This window comes from Didymella exigua, assembly GCF_010094145.1.
Source record: "Didymella exigua CBS 183.55 unplaced genomic scaffold M421scaffold_24, whole genome shotgun sequence".
Taxonomy (NCBI): domain Eukaryota; kingdom Fungi; phylum Ascomycota; class Dothideomycetes; order Pleosporales; family Didymellaceae; genus Didymella; species Didymella exigua.
The window spans coordinates 153990-169436 of NW_022984798.1; the positions used below are offsets into that span (position 1 = coordinate 153990).

Consider the following 15447-nt stretch of genomic DNA (forward strand, 5'->3'; position numbering starts at 1 on the left):
GGGCCTCAGCACCGTCATGTCGAGCCAGCCTCTCCTCCAGACAGCCCCGGGTACGTCGCCCCCTCAGCACACCGGGCTCCGCTAACAGACCCAGGCAAGCGCATCGCTCTCCCCACTCGCGTGGAGCCTAAAGTCTTCTTCGCCAACGAGCGCACCTTTCTCTCATGGCTGAACTTCACCGTTATCCTGGGCGGCCTGGCCATTGGGCTGCTAAACTTCGGCGACAAGGTCGGAAAGATTAGCGCGGGCCTGTTTACCCTCGTTGCTATGATGGCCATGGTCTATGCGCTGTTCACATTCCACTGGCGCGCGAAGAGCATAAGGATGAGGGGCCAGGGCGGCTTTGACGACAGGCTTGGTCCTACGATTCTAACCCTCGCGCTGTTCGCGGCGGTGGTTGTCAACTTTGTGCTCAGGATCACCATGGGTGACGACAAGAAGCACTGAAAAGCAACACGTCGCGATGGCATGAGCAGGGCTGGAGGTTGGAGCACAAGATGAGCGCATTGGAACAGCTGCTGAGGAAGACGGGGGCAGGCCTCATTTCGAGGACAAGGAGGGAGCTTGTAAGATGGCTGTCGCTGGGAGAGCATGGATTGAAGCCACAGGCGGTCGTCATGTTTTGAATACTTGTTTGACGGTAATCACGGTTGGTTTTATCGTTACTAGACTGGAGCTGGAGGCGCTCAGCAGGCTTTGACTAGCTGACAGAAATACAAGAGTGCTAAGCCAATGACACCTCCGCCTCTGATGTCGAAAGCGACCCCCTGGAGGGCCTCAGACTCGTTTCGCAACTTTCCTCGCGATATTCAGACGCGCCAGCAGTGCAAACATGCTCGAGACGAGAGCTACGGCTCCAGCGTAGAAAATTGCTGGGCGGTATACATCGATGTTGCCTTGCCCGGCCTTCTCTTGTCCTCCCGATGCCTGCAGAATGTAACCTGCAACAGGTGCACCCAGGAGGTACCCAAACGTCCAACCCGTGATTGACATGCTCATGGCAACGGCTGCTCGCCCAGGGCCGAAGATACTGGCCACGACGGTTGGGAAGACGGTAAAGTAAGCTCCGTTCGCTACGCCGTTCAGGACAGCAAAGACAAGGAGCGGTCCCAGTGTATTCGACACCGGCCAGATCGCCAACATACTGACAGCGTTCAGCGTCATGGTGATGACAAAGGTATTCGTAGATCCGATCTTGTCGCATAGAGGGCCTCCAGCAAAGCGGCCAACCGCATTACAAGCATTGAACGCCGCGACCAGAGCAGCACCAGTCGTCGAAGACAGGCCGAGTGACTGCGCAAAGAGAGGCAGATAGTACGGCGGCACGAACAGTGCAAACGTACCAATCGCGCCCGCCACAAACATGGCGCTGAACGGCACGCTGCGGAACATCGTGAGGTCGATGAACGGCGCTTTGCGAACGGGCGCAACGCGGTCTTTCATCAGCCAGGCGGCAGGCAGTCCCATGCCGACGGTAATTAGCCCCTGGATGCGGAACGTCCACGCTATGCCCACACGCTGCACCATCTTCTCGAGCGCGATGGCCATGACAGTCCCGCCGATGCCACCGCCAACCTTGATCAACCCATTTGCAAGCCCCAGGCGGCCGGAGAAATACTGCACCGGTAGCTGGTTAGTCATGGTGTACGCAGCATTCATGCCAATGCCAGCTAGCAATCCAATCGTGCCGAAAAGACCAGGCACATTCGAGGTACAGCTACCGGCAGCAATGAGACCGAGGCCCATCATCGCGATACCCGCCATGGCTGTGTATCGCGAACCAAAGCGCTGACCACATTTTGTGGCCAGCACGCCGAAGGCCACGCCGCAGCAGAGGTTCAGAGAGCCGATGAAGGAGACCGTCGAGGTAGGCACGTGGGAAAGCGTGCTGTTGAGGAGCGCGCTCTGGAGGATACCCCAGCAGTTGATCATGCCATTGAAGCAGAAGGTTAGGAGGAAACCGGCAAGGACTACGGCCCAGCCATAGCCTCCGTCGGGGATGGCAGTTGTGCTGAAGGCGCCTGCAGAGGCATTGACGGATGTTGGTGTAGGTGAGCGAGGCGGTGTTTGAGTTTCCACATCTGAAACTGAATGCCTCCGGGTTTGGTCATATGTGAGGTCTGTTTCTGAGATGGTGGTCGAGTTTGGAAAAGAGGAGAGGTAGAGTGTTGAATTGTGGTTGGATGTGGTGTTCGACTCTGGAAAATAGCAGAGCTCCAGCTCTGGCTGTTGGAGCTGAGTAAAGGTCGCCATATCGATCGACTCCCGATCTTGAAGTTCAGTACGCCCTCGATTTTGATGTTAATGTTCGAAGCTGTTGGTGACGTTTCTGGAAGTAGCAGGCGAGTTCAGCACTTTCTGTAGGAAATACTTGAAGGCAAATCCTGTGCAACACGCGAAATCTCTTCATGAGCACCCATCGCTTGATGTGGGTCATCGTGGCCTCCAGTATCGTGAGATTCTGGGGAAGGACGTCAGTGCGCGTCACCAAATCGCAGCCATGTAGACTGGCGCCAATGAGGCTGATCGTAGCTTGAGGCTCAAGTGGGCCTGGGCATGTTCATTGCAAATGCTGGTAATCCTTCAGCAGAATCTGTGCGCGAATGTGCTTGTTCACGCCCTGTAAGAATTTTTGCACCTTGTGATGGTTGTCGACAGGTTCGCGCCTTGCGCTTGTCGAGGTCTAGCCAATCATAGAACGGTCGCGCTTACCCCCACAGTTCTAGACACCCCGGCTGCGGTTAGCTCTTTCTCCACTCCAGACCTCCAGCATCTGTGACATAGGCAGCAATCTCCCCATGTTACCGCTATCAACGCATACAATCGGTCCAGCATTATGAGCACAGCCGTGGATACCGAGTGGGAGGCACTGCTCAATTTCTCTCCAGACGAAATCGCCTTCGACTTGACAGCTCTGAATGGCCCACTTGATAGCGGCGGACTTGATTCACCTCTGGTCTACCTGTCTGGTCATTCATCTGGCCAGTCAACCCCAGGCAATGACCAGCATGCGTTGCGGCTTGGAGATAGCCTTCAAACCCTCTTAGACAACACGTCACCTGGTGATGTGAGGGACAGCACATCAGCAATGCATAAAAGCGGCGGACGCTTTTCCAAGGAGGTGGTGCGAATGCTCAAAAACTGGCTTAATACTCACAAAGCGCGACCGTATCCTACAAACGAAGAGATGGAACTGTTGCAGCGACGGACTGGATTGAACAAGACTCAAATATCGAATTGGTTTGCCAATGCTCGAAGGCGTGGCAAGCTACCACGAGCACCTTCGTCGCACTCATCAACAAATGCCTCAAATAAGCCAGTCGACATCGCTCCAAGACCTGACACGCCAGCTCCGAGACGAGAGATGCGCTACCTGAACCCGATGGAAAGATGGCAGTCTTCGCCACCGGAACACGAGCCGGCTGCAGCTTCAGATATCACACGGGCTCTTGAGTCGAATGAGGGAGTATCTTTGCGTACGTCATACGAGTAGTCCGAGAACTTTTTTGCTTACTTACATCTGCTTTAGTCAATGACGGTCAATACTCATTCGATTACAGAGACAATGCTGCGCAATCCTGGTACAACACATCCTCAGCAAGCAGTGCTGCCACTTCGGTATCTAGCGATGTCTCCGGGGCTTCCAAACGCTCTATGCCATCGAGGCCTACGGAACCTGTAGCTTCCTCTCGCCCGCTCCGCAAGCGACGAATCAATAAACAGCGTGCACGCGTTCAACGAACGTCTCTGATAGGGTCTTTGCTGCCGTATCAGTGTACCTTCTGCACCGAGGATTTCAAAACTAAGCACGATTGGCAGCGTCATGAGAAGTCTCTGCATCTCCCGATTGAGCAGTGGGTCTGCACTTTGCATGGCCCCGAAGCTTTGAAACTCGACACTGGACGCATGTGCTGTGTGTTTTGCGGAGAACCCGAGCCAGATGAGGCACATCTAGCGACCCACAACTATCAGCCATGTCGCGAGCGAACACTTGAGGAGCGCACGTTCAACCGAAAAGATCACCTGAATCAACATCTGCAGCTCGTACATAATATGCGGTTCGATAAGTGGTCAATGAGTTCGTGGAAAGTGCCGATGTCCAACATTACAACGAGATGCGGTTTCTGTGGACACAAGATGGATACATGGGAAGAGCGGGTCGACCACCTTGCAGCTCATTACAAAGAAGGCATAACCATGGCATGCTGGCAGGGTGATTGGGGCTTAGACGACCGGCACCTGGGGTTACTCGAGAACGCCATTCCGCCATGTGAGTGCCCTTCAGATCAGTCTCTTCGCCATGCTGACAGCTCGACTACAGATCTGATTGACCTTGAGCGAAGCACACCAGCTCCGTTTGTTGCGAGCCAAACTCCGTACGGATCTCCCACGACTGCCTATGAGCTGATCAAGATCGAACTCGATCACTCCATGCAAACACACTTCGATCTTTCTGGCAGAATGCCGGGTAACCCTAGTATGCAGCTCGAGGCTTGTCGGATCATCTTTGCCTCGGAAGTTACGTCTACAAAGCACGATGTGCCACCAGCATCTTGGTTGCGCGACCTGATCATGGCTTGCCAACCAATTACAAACGAAGCAAAGTTCGGGCCGCTGAGACTGCGGAACGAGTGCAGATTTTCAGCTCTCAAGATCAACGGTCAAGATAACATCTTCGAGCTTTGCCCACTTGAGGCTCAGCTTTGGACGTTTGTTAAGACCAAGGAGGCAAACGATGTTGCAGTAACAGACGAGAATATCCAAGAGGAGGCAAGCAAGATCGTCGCTCACATGGAGCAGATTTCTAACACGCCATCTGACGTTTTTGCGAATTGGCTGATCAAGCTCATACATGAAGACACAAGATGGCTTCAGCGTTTCAGGGTGCGTGCCTGCTCCGCTCAGTGCGGGCCAGCACCTGGCCTAGAACCACAGCTCTCAGGGCTTAGCTTCGCATACACTTCCGCTCCGATAGAGCGACCTCTCCCGTTACGAATGGAAACCAATATCATAGGGCTGGAGCGCTTGAATTCATCGCAGATGGAGACCTTTCCTCCTCCTACTGAAACGGAAGCACCCGATTTACACGTAAGCCCAGGAACCTACCAGCTAGCAAAGGGACTGAACACACCGAAGGATGAGGCCAACTTATTTCCGCCAATTCGATCCAGGACGTTCATCAACAGTGCAAACTTCTTCTCGTGGCTTGTCCGCGACCTTGCTCGGTGGGTGGCAGCAACGATGTCACCAAACAACCCCAACTGTCACGTCCCGACCGACGAGGAACTCCAGCACCAAGCCAGGTGTATCGTGTACGACGAGTATGTTCTTGATTGTTAGGTCTGCTAGCAGCTGTACTAATAACATGCAGCGATGATCCTTGGAACCAGACTTCTGCAGACAACGCGCAATGGCTGCGACAGTTCAAGCGCGACGTTGGCATTCTTGACGAGCCTAACGACCCTAATGAATCGAATCTGAGCGGCTTGTACAACATGAGGAACGCGCTTTAGTACTTGAAGCGCGTGGTCGAAGGCCTCGAAACTATTCGACGACGTGTTCAATCGTCGTCGTTGTCGCGCTTGGCCTTTGTCACCCAAGGATTTTATCTCGACCCTATTCTTGGTGATCGGGCCCAAGACTTAATCGACAGGGTGGTTTGCGTGGTCGCACGGCGAAATTTTGTCGCGGATAGCGTCGACATTTTCCTCGGTGATGTCAACGCGGATGTCGGCCAAAGGAGTGAGTTGCGCGATGATGTGTCTTCTTGTACATACCTACCGGCACGCGTGCATGCTGCCCACCGGAGAAACCGAAGATTGCGAAGTCAGCCTCGCACGTCGCGAACTAGAACTGCGGCTCAAAGTCCCCACTACGTAACTTCCAAGCCGCACTATCCCCAAAATGACTTACGCCGGAGATATCGGCACACAAACTTTCATCGAGCTGGTCACGAGACTCTCGCAATGCTTGTCAGCCCAGACCACATATGTCATACAAGCAGGAGCCGTTTCGCGGCCTCGCATCCAAGAGTCCCCGGATTCGCTGTGGCTTGCTGTGGCTAATGCACGGGCTGCCGGATAGCCGTTGAGGCGTAAGGCTGACCAGTTCACTGTAGGGTTTAGTCGTCACATGGGCGCCCACCCTTGCCTTGATAGGGCGTCATTGCTTCTATGGGCCTGATGTTGGGTACACGAAAGTGTAAGAACCGGGTTAGAGTGCGATGCCAGTGACCCACCTGGGAAGCTTGGGACGGGAAAAACTCTTGACTGCATATGTGCACAGGATAACACGGCTTGGCTATTTCGTTGGTTGCGGGCAGACAAGCATATATACTTCCCTCGGGCCCCCGTGTAGGTTCCAGACCACAGCTTCAGAATTATTCCGACGACGATTGCAGCGCATTGACGAGCAAACGATCAAGCTTCAAAATTTAAGCAAACACCCTACATTACGTAACAACACATCAATACTACATAGTCGACTACCACACCAAGGTCGACGCACACCGAAAACATTCAGAACACATCGCCGATGACAAACTCCAACCACCACATCGACGCCCGAGACTTGTCCTCTCGCCTGAATTGCATCGCGCAAAACGACACCTCAACCATCCATGACTCAACACATGACACCAACACCATGTCTGGAAACCGAAGAGTCACTCGAGCCACCTCCTTCGACTCGCTGCCTCGCTTCAAAAAGTCGTCAACCATGTCCTCGACCTCAACTGGCTCTACTCAATTCTCGGGCTTGCACTCCTACCCCAGCCGCGCACTGCATCGCAAGGACGTTGAAGTTAGCCCCGGCGAGTTCAGCATGCCGCGCGTACCGAAGAGGAGCCGCAGAGGTACGGCCAGCAGTCAAAAGAGCAGCAAAAGTGAGGGAAAGAAGAAGAGCAACAGTTTCGAAGCCCACGCCTACGGCAGGCACAGCAACCAGTGGCTGTTCAACGACTTCAGTATCACTGATGCCGTTAAGAAGGGATACGGAAAGGTCTTTGGCAGGGACAACTAAGCTTGAGGAAGGATTCTGTCGTATCACAATTCACATTACGGTCAAAGGACCCAGCAGGGCACATGGAGAGGGAATCTATCTACACGAACAATACAATCGTTTACACCACCACTCCTTGAGTTCACGTCTCTCTGTCGTTCGCTGACCGTTAAATCAGTCTCTTTTCATACGGAAATATTAGAACACACGCCTCCACGCTTCGTGTTCCGATTGTGTTGTGCGTGACCCTCGCGGCGAAGGCCGAATTCTCACAACTATGTCGTTTCAAGGCAGCCATGTCAATTGCAAGGACTCTGCAGCGCCACTTCGCACCAGAAAGATGCATCTTATTTGTCCGTACGCATAGCTGAGCCGAATTTTGGTCAAATTATCTACTGGCCACGTCCTGCAGGACACCTTTGGAAGGTTGGTGCGCCTCTGCGTTGGCCACTACATTGTGGTGAAGGTATTGGTTAGCGCTTGATGTATCATTCAATACGTGTTGGTCAAGCATTTTGTGAACGCATCGTGTCAAGGCGAGATTAATCCTAAGGCAAAAGAGATGGTAAAATATCGTTGGACAATATGAGCTGGGACCACACCATACCTCCCCAATCTGGCTAGCGAATGCAGAGACGAGCCCAGAAACAAGGCTGTCGAGGGTATCATATGGTATGTAATAGTCGTAGACAGTCACCGAACGCCAAAAAAAACAGACCCAGACTCGACTCTCAAAGACTCAGCAAACCCAGGTCTTCAGTCTGCTCGTCGAAGTACGTCGGATCCCTCTGACCCAAGAACCTCATGAACGGATACCTCGATACCTCCCTAGGCCACTCGACGTGTTGTCTCAGATGATGCGGCACGTTCCTATATATACCCTCGATCCAGCCCATGGCCGCAGTCGGCGCGTCGATGCCTTCGAAACCGACCCTCTCGAGGTACAGTATGGGAGTGAGGATCGCCTGCACGGCGATGAAGTGCGCTTGCAGTATCTGCGCGACACCGTTGTTCGGGTCGGTGAATGCTTGAAACTCATCGTGAGTCCAGCGTGACGGGATGTTATACAGCGTGACGAAAGAAGTGTATGCTTCGATGGGTCGGTCGTACGCTTGCTGCACAGTCGTATCAAGGGCTTCCCAGTAGGATTTCTCGAATGAAGACATGTTGAGGTGTTTGATTGAGCGAAGCGAGAGGGCGGCGAGATCGAGATCTTCGTGGTTGACGCAACTGTACTGTTTGCCACCGCCAATGCGGTTCTTCACGTGTCGGAGATGGCTGTCCTCGCTGAATGCCTGTTGTATTTAGTATCATTGCGCTGGGCATTCATGATGAAGACGTGGCTGACCGTAGTGATCGATGAAGAGGGACTTACATTGAACACCGACTCTGATCCAAAGGTCGTGTCACCACTCGCAATTAGATTGCAGCCCCGCACCATAGTCAGGAACTCGGTGAGACCGTCTTGAAGATGGCTCGATTGAAATGCGAGTGCTAAGGCAGCAGCCATTCTAGCGTCTTGCTCGCTCCTAGACTTTGGCGGTATTGACAGCGCTTCGTTGAGCGACTTTACTGCTAAGATGCGATGTTGTATGGCCTGCTCAGCCGCACCTGTGTTTGATACAGCGTCAAGATGCGAGGCGGCTAGTGCCAGGATCGAATGAATGAGGTACTCATACTGTGGATGTCAGCTGTGTTGTAAAGGAGCGAGGCTCCTCGACGTACATTGTGTGCAAAACTCGGTATCACGTTGATCCAGATCTTGTCGGCGCCAACAGGTAAGTGCGGATATGCAGTAATGAGGAAGTGGTGGAATAAGCGCATATCGGCCATAGTCTGACTCAATTAGACGTTGCTGCAGCCGAAGTGTGCCTGATGATCACTCACGAAGGTGCCAGGCGTCGAACGTAAGTTCACTGCCTCCTGTGGATGTGTGGGACTTGTCGATCTCTGAGTAAGCTGTATGATGTTCGCTGGATAGTCGCATTGTAGCCCTGCCTTGATGCAGTGACTGCATTCTGGATGTTTCTCATTGCACTTGATTCTGCGTCTCTTGCAGTTGTAGCATCCACGGCGTGATTTGGTGTGTCCCTTCCGCGGAATCGGTTTGCGAGGCTGTGACGGCTTATTGACTGGTCTGTAGTCAGACGCTATTGGAGAATCGCTCGACGTGCTTGAGGAATCTTGAAGGCTGTTATTGCGAGAAGGCGGCATGATGCTCACATGAAGAAGAGTCAGCACACGAGACGCGAGCGGCCTTCCCCTGAGGCGATATATACCGCTTGTTGAAACGACACGCAGTCACCCGCGTCAAGTTGACCATCGAATTTGGGGGCTTAGACCGCGAGCGTGGAACGAGAACCCGCGGGTCAGGGGACGCCAGGTGCGAGAGCTGGAGGCGCCTGACTCACAGCCTTACGCGGTAAGACTTGAACATTCTGGCGAATGGTTGTAAGGCTCGTGAAGACTTGTAAGAAAGTCGGTCCTTGGGAAGGAATTCACGTTGGTCAAGCTTCGGTTAGTACCAAGCCGGGACGACTCACCGGTGGGCGGCCAACGGTCAGTTGCTTGAGGGCTGTGCGGCTTAGTACGTCAATTCGCGAACGTACGTAAATGAGATTATACGGTAGAACTGCCTTGCAAACTCTTTGGGCTGCCTTTCGAGCAAGTGACCAGCGTGCTGGCAGCCCGATTCTGAGATTCGTTAAGAACGCACAACAACGCGGTCGACGTGCCACAGCAAAGAAACACCATCAGGACACCTAGCCCTTGCTTGCTTTTGTTCGGCGGTCTATTTTTGCAAGACTGCGTGGTGATAAGCCTCGCCAAGCAGCGTAATTTGCGTCAACTTGGTAAACGGTAGCGATCAACTGTCTCGTGAGTCGTGAAGGGCGCAGTGATCCGCACCCAGCGTTCTTGCATCGGTGATTCCGTAGGCAGCACTTTTGGCCTGTGGTACCACAAGCTGAAGTATATTAGCTCCTTGTCTGATCTCCATGCTAGTGTGATGCGATGTCGCCGGAGGATGGATCGAGAGGCTAAGCCGCCAACCCAAGAAGAGCTGCCCCGCGTTCCAAGTTGTCGGGCTACACAAGCCCTTAACAGTACACGTGTGATGCAACATCGGCACTATATCAAGACGCGTTACGAGAGAACAGCGACTGTAGGCATCTATCAGCATGCCTGTCGTCGAGATAACTCAGCTACGTTTGAAGGGGGTCGCGGTCGATGATCCCGCGTTGCTTGAGAGCCTATCGCAAGCCCGAGGCAAGCTGCAGACCAATTCACGATTCTTCAGCTGCATTGAAGCATCACGCCTCATTTATATTTTTGGCGTCTGGCCAAGTCTAGATGCGCACTTGGAATTCCTGGCTTCTCCGGCACGGGACGAGGTTTTGGGTCCGCAGGAGGCATTCCTAGAGTTCCAGTGGACAATACACCTGGAGCTCGATACCATCAGTCCACTCCTACTCGATGCGCCGTTTTTAGCAATCGAGAGATTCGATATCGATGCAGTAAACGTCGAGGCTTACGACCAGGTTGTCAAGAACCATGCGCGAGAGCTCCAGAGCAGCGGCCGAGAACCTTCAGACGTTACATACGCATGGCGATGCGATATGCCAACCGGCAGCCATGAGGCAGCCATATTGACTAGCTGGACTTCCAGGAAATATGGCGACACCGGGACAGGCAGACACATTGCCCTTAACGGCAAGGATGACGGGTCCTTCCATCGAATCGTCTTCCATCGTGCCTGGAACATGGAGCACGCGCAGTCTCGAGCATAAGACGGCTCAACGTTGCAAGACCCCAGCTTACACTCAAGCTCCGTGACTGGCTGCATCTGCGATTAGCCTCGTTAAGTCTGCTCGTGTGCGCAGCAACATTGCACTACGAAGAGAACGGAGGTGTGAAACAACGGTCTTTCCTTTCTTAGGCAATGGCCACGAAGCTGAGTTGCCCACGGCGCGAACCGTCTAGGACGCTTTCTTTTAACCGGATGCTCATCACCACGGTGGTACTGTAATAAGCGGCTGGGCGTCCAGTTACACAAGGATAAGAGATACCTGCAGGTCGAAGCGGGACAGCAAGACCGGTTGACCAAAACTATGGCAGTCTTCGGGATCTCGCTTGGCGATTGAGCTTCGAGTCATCACGGGTTCTAGGATGATGTTTCGCAACCCATTTCGCGACCCTCTGGGGCACCGGAAATGACTTTATCCTTTGAGAGTAAATTCTTGTCAGTAAAGAGTCAACGCTCCCAACGCAATGAAGCTTACCTTGCTGCAATTCGAATTTCGTATGGCTGCATTGCGGCTGAACATCTCTATACCGGCTGATCCTTTCAAGATGTCGGTGCCTTGAAAGTGTGATGTCAAGCCAAGCATGGCAGCAGTACCATGCAAGGAGCTCGTTGAAGTTCACCCCAATCCAAGTAAGCATTACCACCTTACATCCGATAGCATCAGTGAGCAGCTGTAGTCGCTGACTTTCAGGTGCTCAGCCAATACGGACAGTCGGGCGACAAGGTTCAATGACTCCCATCCATACACGGCGTCTGACATTTATTGTCTAACTCATCAAGATAAATGTACGGATGTCAAAGAAAAGGAGAACTAGGTACTCGGCCCCTTAAAGGTGTTTCCGGCGATGACAAGTTCGTGAGCTATGCATTGAGAACATACTGACTCAAACCTATCGTCACTTACCAACACGTCACTTTTCGTTCGTCAACGCCTGCGTACGCTTTCTCCACGCCGCGCAATCTCCACGCCGCCTCTTCCAGAGCTCACATGGCCTGGACACCAATGAACAGCGGCGACGGCTGAAAATTCACAACGCCAGACTTAAACCTCCGCTGCGGAGGGAAATGATAGCCAGAACCAGAAAAGATGCAGAGTCGTAGCACGTCTGGTCTGGTACGCTAGCATGCTTGACTTCAAGTCAAGCTCCCATGCCAAGTCACTCCGCCTGCCTTCTGCACCGCCATCAATGTCAAATGTCGTGGACCTGCGTAATTTGAGATTCATTCATTGGCTGTCCACCGCAGTGGGACATTCAGGACCATCAACAAAGGTTAAAATTCGGCAGTTGATCCACCAGCCTTACCGCCCTCAGCTTAGTTGCCAAGCGTTTAGGACGCGTATACAGGACAAACCCGTGCAAGACGCGTCACAACACCAAAAGGCCCATGTTACGATGGATCGCTGAGCTGGGCTGGGCCGCTCATCCGCTTTGCATTGCAAGAAGGATCATTGGTTTGCAGCGGCTCACGTGTGTCAAAGAGGTGGGCGCAGTGTTTGAAACGAAACTAAGGCGAGGAAGAAACAGGGCACGGGCATGAACGGATTTGCATGAGCGACGGAGGCTGTGTTGACCAGCCTGATCTGGAGAGTGTGCTGGAGTACACAGTGCTGTTATGCCTATACGACGAGAGCAGAAGGGAGACACATGAGCTCAGAAAGATTGCTCTTTCGTGGTTGCATCGATACCAGCAAAAACCAAAAACCGCACAGCGCCATCAGAATCCGGGGACATCGAAGTTTGGAGATCTCATCTCGCACCGCCAAGCATGTCTCCTGCCAAGTCGGGCGCCAGTGTTCAACCCAGTTGCCTTGCGTATGCTTGGTGACGACTCAGCCTGATTGAGCGAGGCTTTGGATGTGGCATGTCCGCCGCCCAAAGCAGCGTCTGCTTCGGTATGCTGTAATATAAAGCTTGAAGAACCCAGGCCTCTATACAACTATCATCATCAGCATCTTTACTTCTTCACAACAAGCCATTCACTTCTCCTCCACAAGTCATCTTTCAACATGAGATTCATTACCGCCCTCGCTGGAGCCGCTCTCCTCGCTCAGCAGTCTACTGCTCACCCCGGCGACTCCCCTGAGGAGCATGCTCGTGAAATCGCTCAGCGTCGCGACTACTTGAGCACTCACAAGCGCTCTCTTGCCCACTGCGCAGACACCCTGAAGGCTCGCGGCAATGACCTCGCTATGGCTCACCGCCGTAGCCTCGAGGTCAAGAAGATGCGTGCTAAGCGTGCCATCGATGAGAGTACGTCCAACACCACAATGTGGACAGGAGCATGATAGCTAACAAAGTCTGCAGAGAAGAACTACCTTCGCGCTCGTGACCTTGACACCGTCATCGGTACCTCCCACGCCTCCAATCTGACTGGCATCACCGCCGACACCGACCCCTCTATTCTCTTCACCGGCAACAACTCCTGCATCCTCACTCCTGAGGTCACCCAGGGTCCCTACTGGGTTCAGGGCGAGCTGATCCGTGAGGACATCACTGAAGAGCAGGAGGGTGTGCCTCTGCACCTCGACATCCAGGTCATCGATGTCAACACCTGCGAGCCCGTCCCCTCGGTCTACATCGAGCTGTGGCACTGCAACTCCACTGGTGTCTACTCTGGTGTCGTCGCCAGCGGCAACGGTGACAGCTCTGACGCCTCCAACATCGACGCCACCTTCCTCCGTGGTATCAACCAGGCCGACGACAGCGGTGTTGTGCAGTTCGACACCACCTTCCCCGGACACTACACTGGCCGTGCCACCCACATCCACGTCATGACCCACACTCTCAACGCGACTGTCAACGCAAACAACACTCTGGCCGGCAACTCTATGTCCCACGTTGGACAAATGTTCTTCGACCAGGACCTCATCAGTCTCGTCGAGGCCGTTGAGCCCTACGCCGGCAACACCCAGAGTATCACCGAGAACGCCGATGATTCCATTCTCGGTGAGGAGGCCGAGGATGTCGACCCTATGATCGAGTACGTCTTGCTCGGCGACGATGTTTCTGAGGGTGTCTTCGGATGGTTGGCATTCGGCATGGACACCGGTGCTTCTCACGACATCTCTCCTGCTGTCAACCTCTATGCTGAGGGCGGTGTTGCCAACTCCAACTCCAACATGGGTGGCGGTGGTCCTGGTGGCAACAGCACTGGCGGCGCTCCTACCGGTGCTATGCCCTCCGGCGCCGCCCCCTCCGGCGCCGTCTCCTCCGGTACGGTCTCTTCCAGCAGCGCCACTAGCGTCGCTGCAGGCTCCACCTTGCTCACCGTTGTCTCTTCCGCTACTGTCGCCACCTTCTCTGCCGTCGCCTCCTCCGCTACCTCCAGCGCCGCTCACCCGAAGGCCCCTCAGGGTGGAAAGGGCCAGCAGCAGCAGCAGCAGCAGCAGCAGCAGCAGAGTCAGAAGCAGGGCCAGCACCAGCAGGCTCAGAAGCAGGACGATCTGTCCCGGCAACTGGACAGTCAATTGTCGTCGCTTGTATAGATTGAGCACTGAGCAGCAATTAGCGAAAAGCATAGCGAAGGAGCAGTTTTGAACCAACTTTACACACTCGTTAGGGAATCTGGTATTTACCTTTACATTATACCCAAATGCAATCATTTGACATTCAACACCTCGCCACGACTGTGACATCTCTTATCCTCTATGCTTCACCCTCTTCCATATCGAGAGCCTCCACTTGCGCTTTCATATTCCCTTCTTATTCTGTCAATTGACCTTCGATCCAAGCCATCATGTTGACAGCCTTCTCAAACCCTGTGCTCTAAGCTCCACTAGCCCTCTCTAACTCACCACACTCCTTCAGCCCAGCCAGGAGCGCATCCAAACTCTTCTGCCTGACCTCTTCTCTGCCATCATTCTTGCTCGCGGCAGCGCCAGTACCAGCGTCCTGGGCTCCCGTATCATCATCTCCCGTCATCCCGTCCAATTGCCTCGCAACAGTCTCCCTGTCCAGCGTCCTCCGCGCGTCCTCGAACCCGCCAATATCCCTCACACGCTTATACCCTAACTGCTCGAGCCTCGTCTTCGCGATATCGCTCCTTCTACCAGAGCGACAATATAGTGTGATATGGTCATCCTTGCTGACGGCGATATTTTGCAGCGCATAGATATCGGCCAGCGAATCGATGGATGTGTATTCGATATTGACGGTGGGTGCGATGTCGGAGACGAGGGGACCTGTGGAGAATTCGAGGGGCGAGCGGACGTCGATAAGGAGTTCTTGCGGCATCATGGATGCGTGTGCTGAACTGCAATCGCTTGGGTTGTGCAAGTGCTTTGTAGAAGCTGGAAAGCTGCAGCTGCGATTGCGCAAGTTGGAGGGGCAGCCGCACGGCGGGGTTGCTGAACGTCGCAGCGACGAGCCGAGCTCAACACCAAGACCTTGTCACGAAGCAAGTGTAGTTATACGCAGATTTGTTCGATGATTGTTCATTGATCGGCAGATGCCTCTTAATGTATATGCACATGAATAACATGACTACACAAAACTGCTTGCGGCTTGCGGCCTTTTCAGTCGTTGCTTTTGAACGCCTGCGCCAGTGATTCATGGCTGCCGTGCGGCGTATCCGTTCTGAACTCCGTCCCATCATGTACAGGTCTCCAATAAAGCAGTGGTATAGAACAGTGAAAGCAGATG

General features: G+C 53.6%; 8 protein-coding genes across 8 annotated transcripts; 5 read left to right on the forward strand and 3 right to left on the reverse strand.

The window, feature by feature from the left end:
• Window positions 1–16: 16 nt before the first annotated feature.
• Window positions 17–447, forward strand: M421DRAFT_68431 (uncharacterized protein; the record flags this gene model as incomplete). The annotated part of the gene is made up of 2 exons (XM_033596517.1): window positions 17–50; window positions 95–447. 2 exons carry the CDS (start codon window positions 17–19, stop codon window positions 445–447), a joined length of 387 nt encoding a protein of 128 aa, XP_033446320.1.
• A 330-nt stretch (window positions 448–777) lies between these two features.
• M421DRAFT_102694 (MFS general substrate transporter) lies at window positions 778–2253 on the reverse strand (the record flags this gene model as incomplete). Its single annotated transcript, XM_033586816.1, has 2 exons — window positions 778–2011; window positions 2198–2253. 2 exons carry the CDS (start codon window positions 2251–2253, stop codon window positions 778–780), a joined length of 1290 nt encoding a protein of 429 aa, XP_033446321.1.
• Window positions 2254–3088: 835 nt separating this feature from the next.
• On the forward strand, window positions 3089–5513 carry M421DRAFT_68458 (uncharacterized protein; the record flags this gene model as incomplete). Its single annotated transcript, XM_033596519.1, has 3 exons — window positions 3089–3476; window positions 3530–5321; window positions 5372–5513. 3 exons carry the CDS (start codon window positions 3089–3091, stop codon window positions 5511–5513), a joined length of 2322 nt encoding a protein of 773 aa, XP_033446322.1.
• Window positions 5514–6066: 553 nt separating this feature from the next.
• Window positions 6067–7131, forward strand: M421DRAFT_423074 (uncharacterized protein). Its single transcript, XM_033593353.1, has one exon. It carries the CDS (start codon window positions 6535–6537, stop codon window positions 7018–7020), a length of 486 nt encoding a protein of 161 aa, XP_033446323.1. The 5' UTR covers window positions 6067–6534; the 3' UTR covers window positions 7021–7131.
• Window positions 7132–7447: 316 nt separating this feature from the next.
• On the reverse strand, window positions 7448–9328 carry M421DRAFT_224352 (uncharacterized protein). Its single transcript, XM_033588336.1, has 4 exons — window positions 8887–9328; window positions 8725–8835; window positions 8375–8677; window positions 7448–8294 (listed from the first exon to the last, which is right to left on the reverse strand). Exons 1-4 carry the CDS (start codon window positions 9211–9213, stop codon window positions 7731–7733), a joined length of 1305 nt encoding a protein of 434 aa, XP_033446324.1. The 5' UTR covers window positions 9214–9328; the 3' UTR covers window positions 7448–7730.
• Window positions 9329–10178: 850 nt separating this feature from the next.
• Window positions 10179–10658, forward strand: M421DRAFT_23467 (uncharacterized protein; the record flags this gene model as incomplete). The annotated part of the gene is made up of 1 exon (XM_033588433.1): window positions 10179–10658. A coding segment is annotated over one exon (480 nt), but the record flags the coding sequence as incomplete, so codon positions are not given.
• Window positions 10659–12866: 2208 nt separating this feature from the next.
• M421DRAFT_21270 (putative extracellular dioxygenase) lies at window positions 12867–14003 on the forward strand (the record flags this gene model as incomplete). The annotated part of the gene is made up of 2 exons (XM_033588240.1): window positions 12867–13056; window positions 13111–14003. Coding segments are annotated over 2 exons (1083 nt in total), but the record flags the coding sequence as incomplete, so codon positions are not given.
• A 457-nt stretch (window positions 14004–14460) lies between these two features.
• Window positions 14461–15146, reverse strand: M421DRAFT_224398 (uncharacterized protein). Its single transcript, XM_033588337.1, has one exon. It carries the CDS (start codon window positions 15040–15042, stop codon window positions 14572–14574), a length of 471 nt encoding a protein of 156 aa, XP_033446327.1. The 5' UTR covers window positions 15043–15146; the 3' UTR covers window positions 14461–14571.
• Between the last annotated feature and the right edge of the window lie 301 nt (window positions 15147–15447).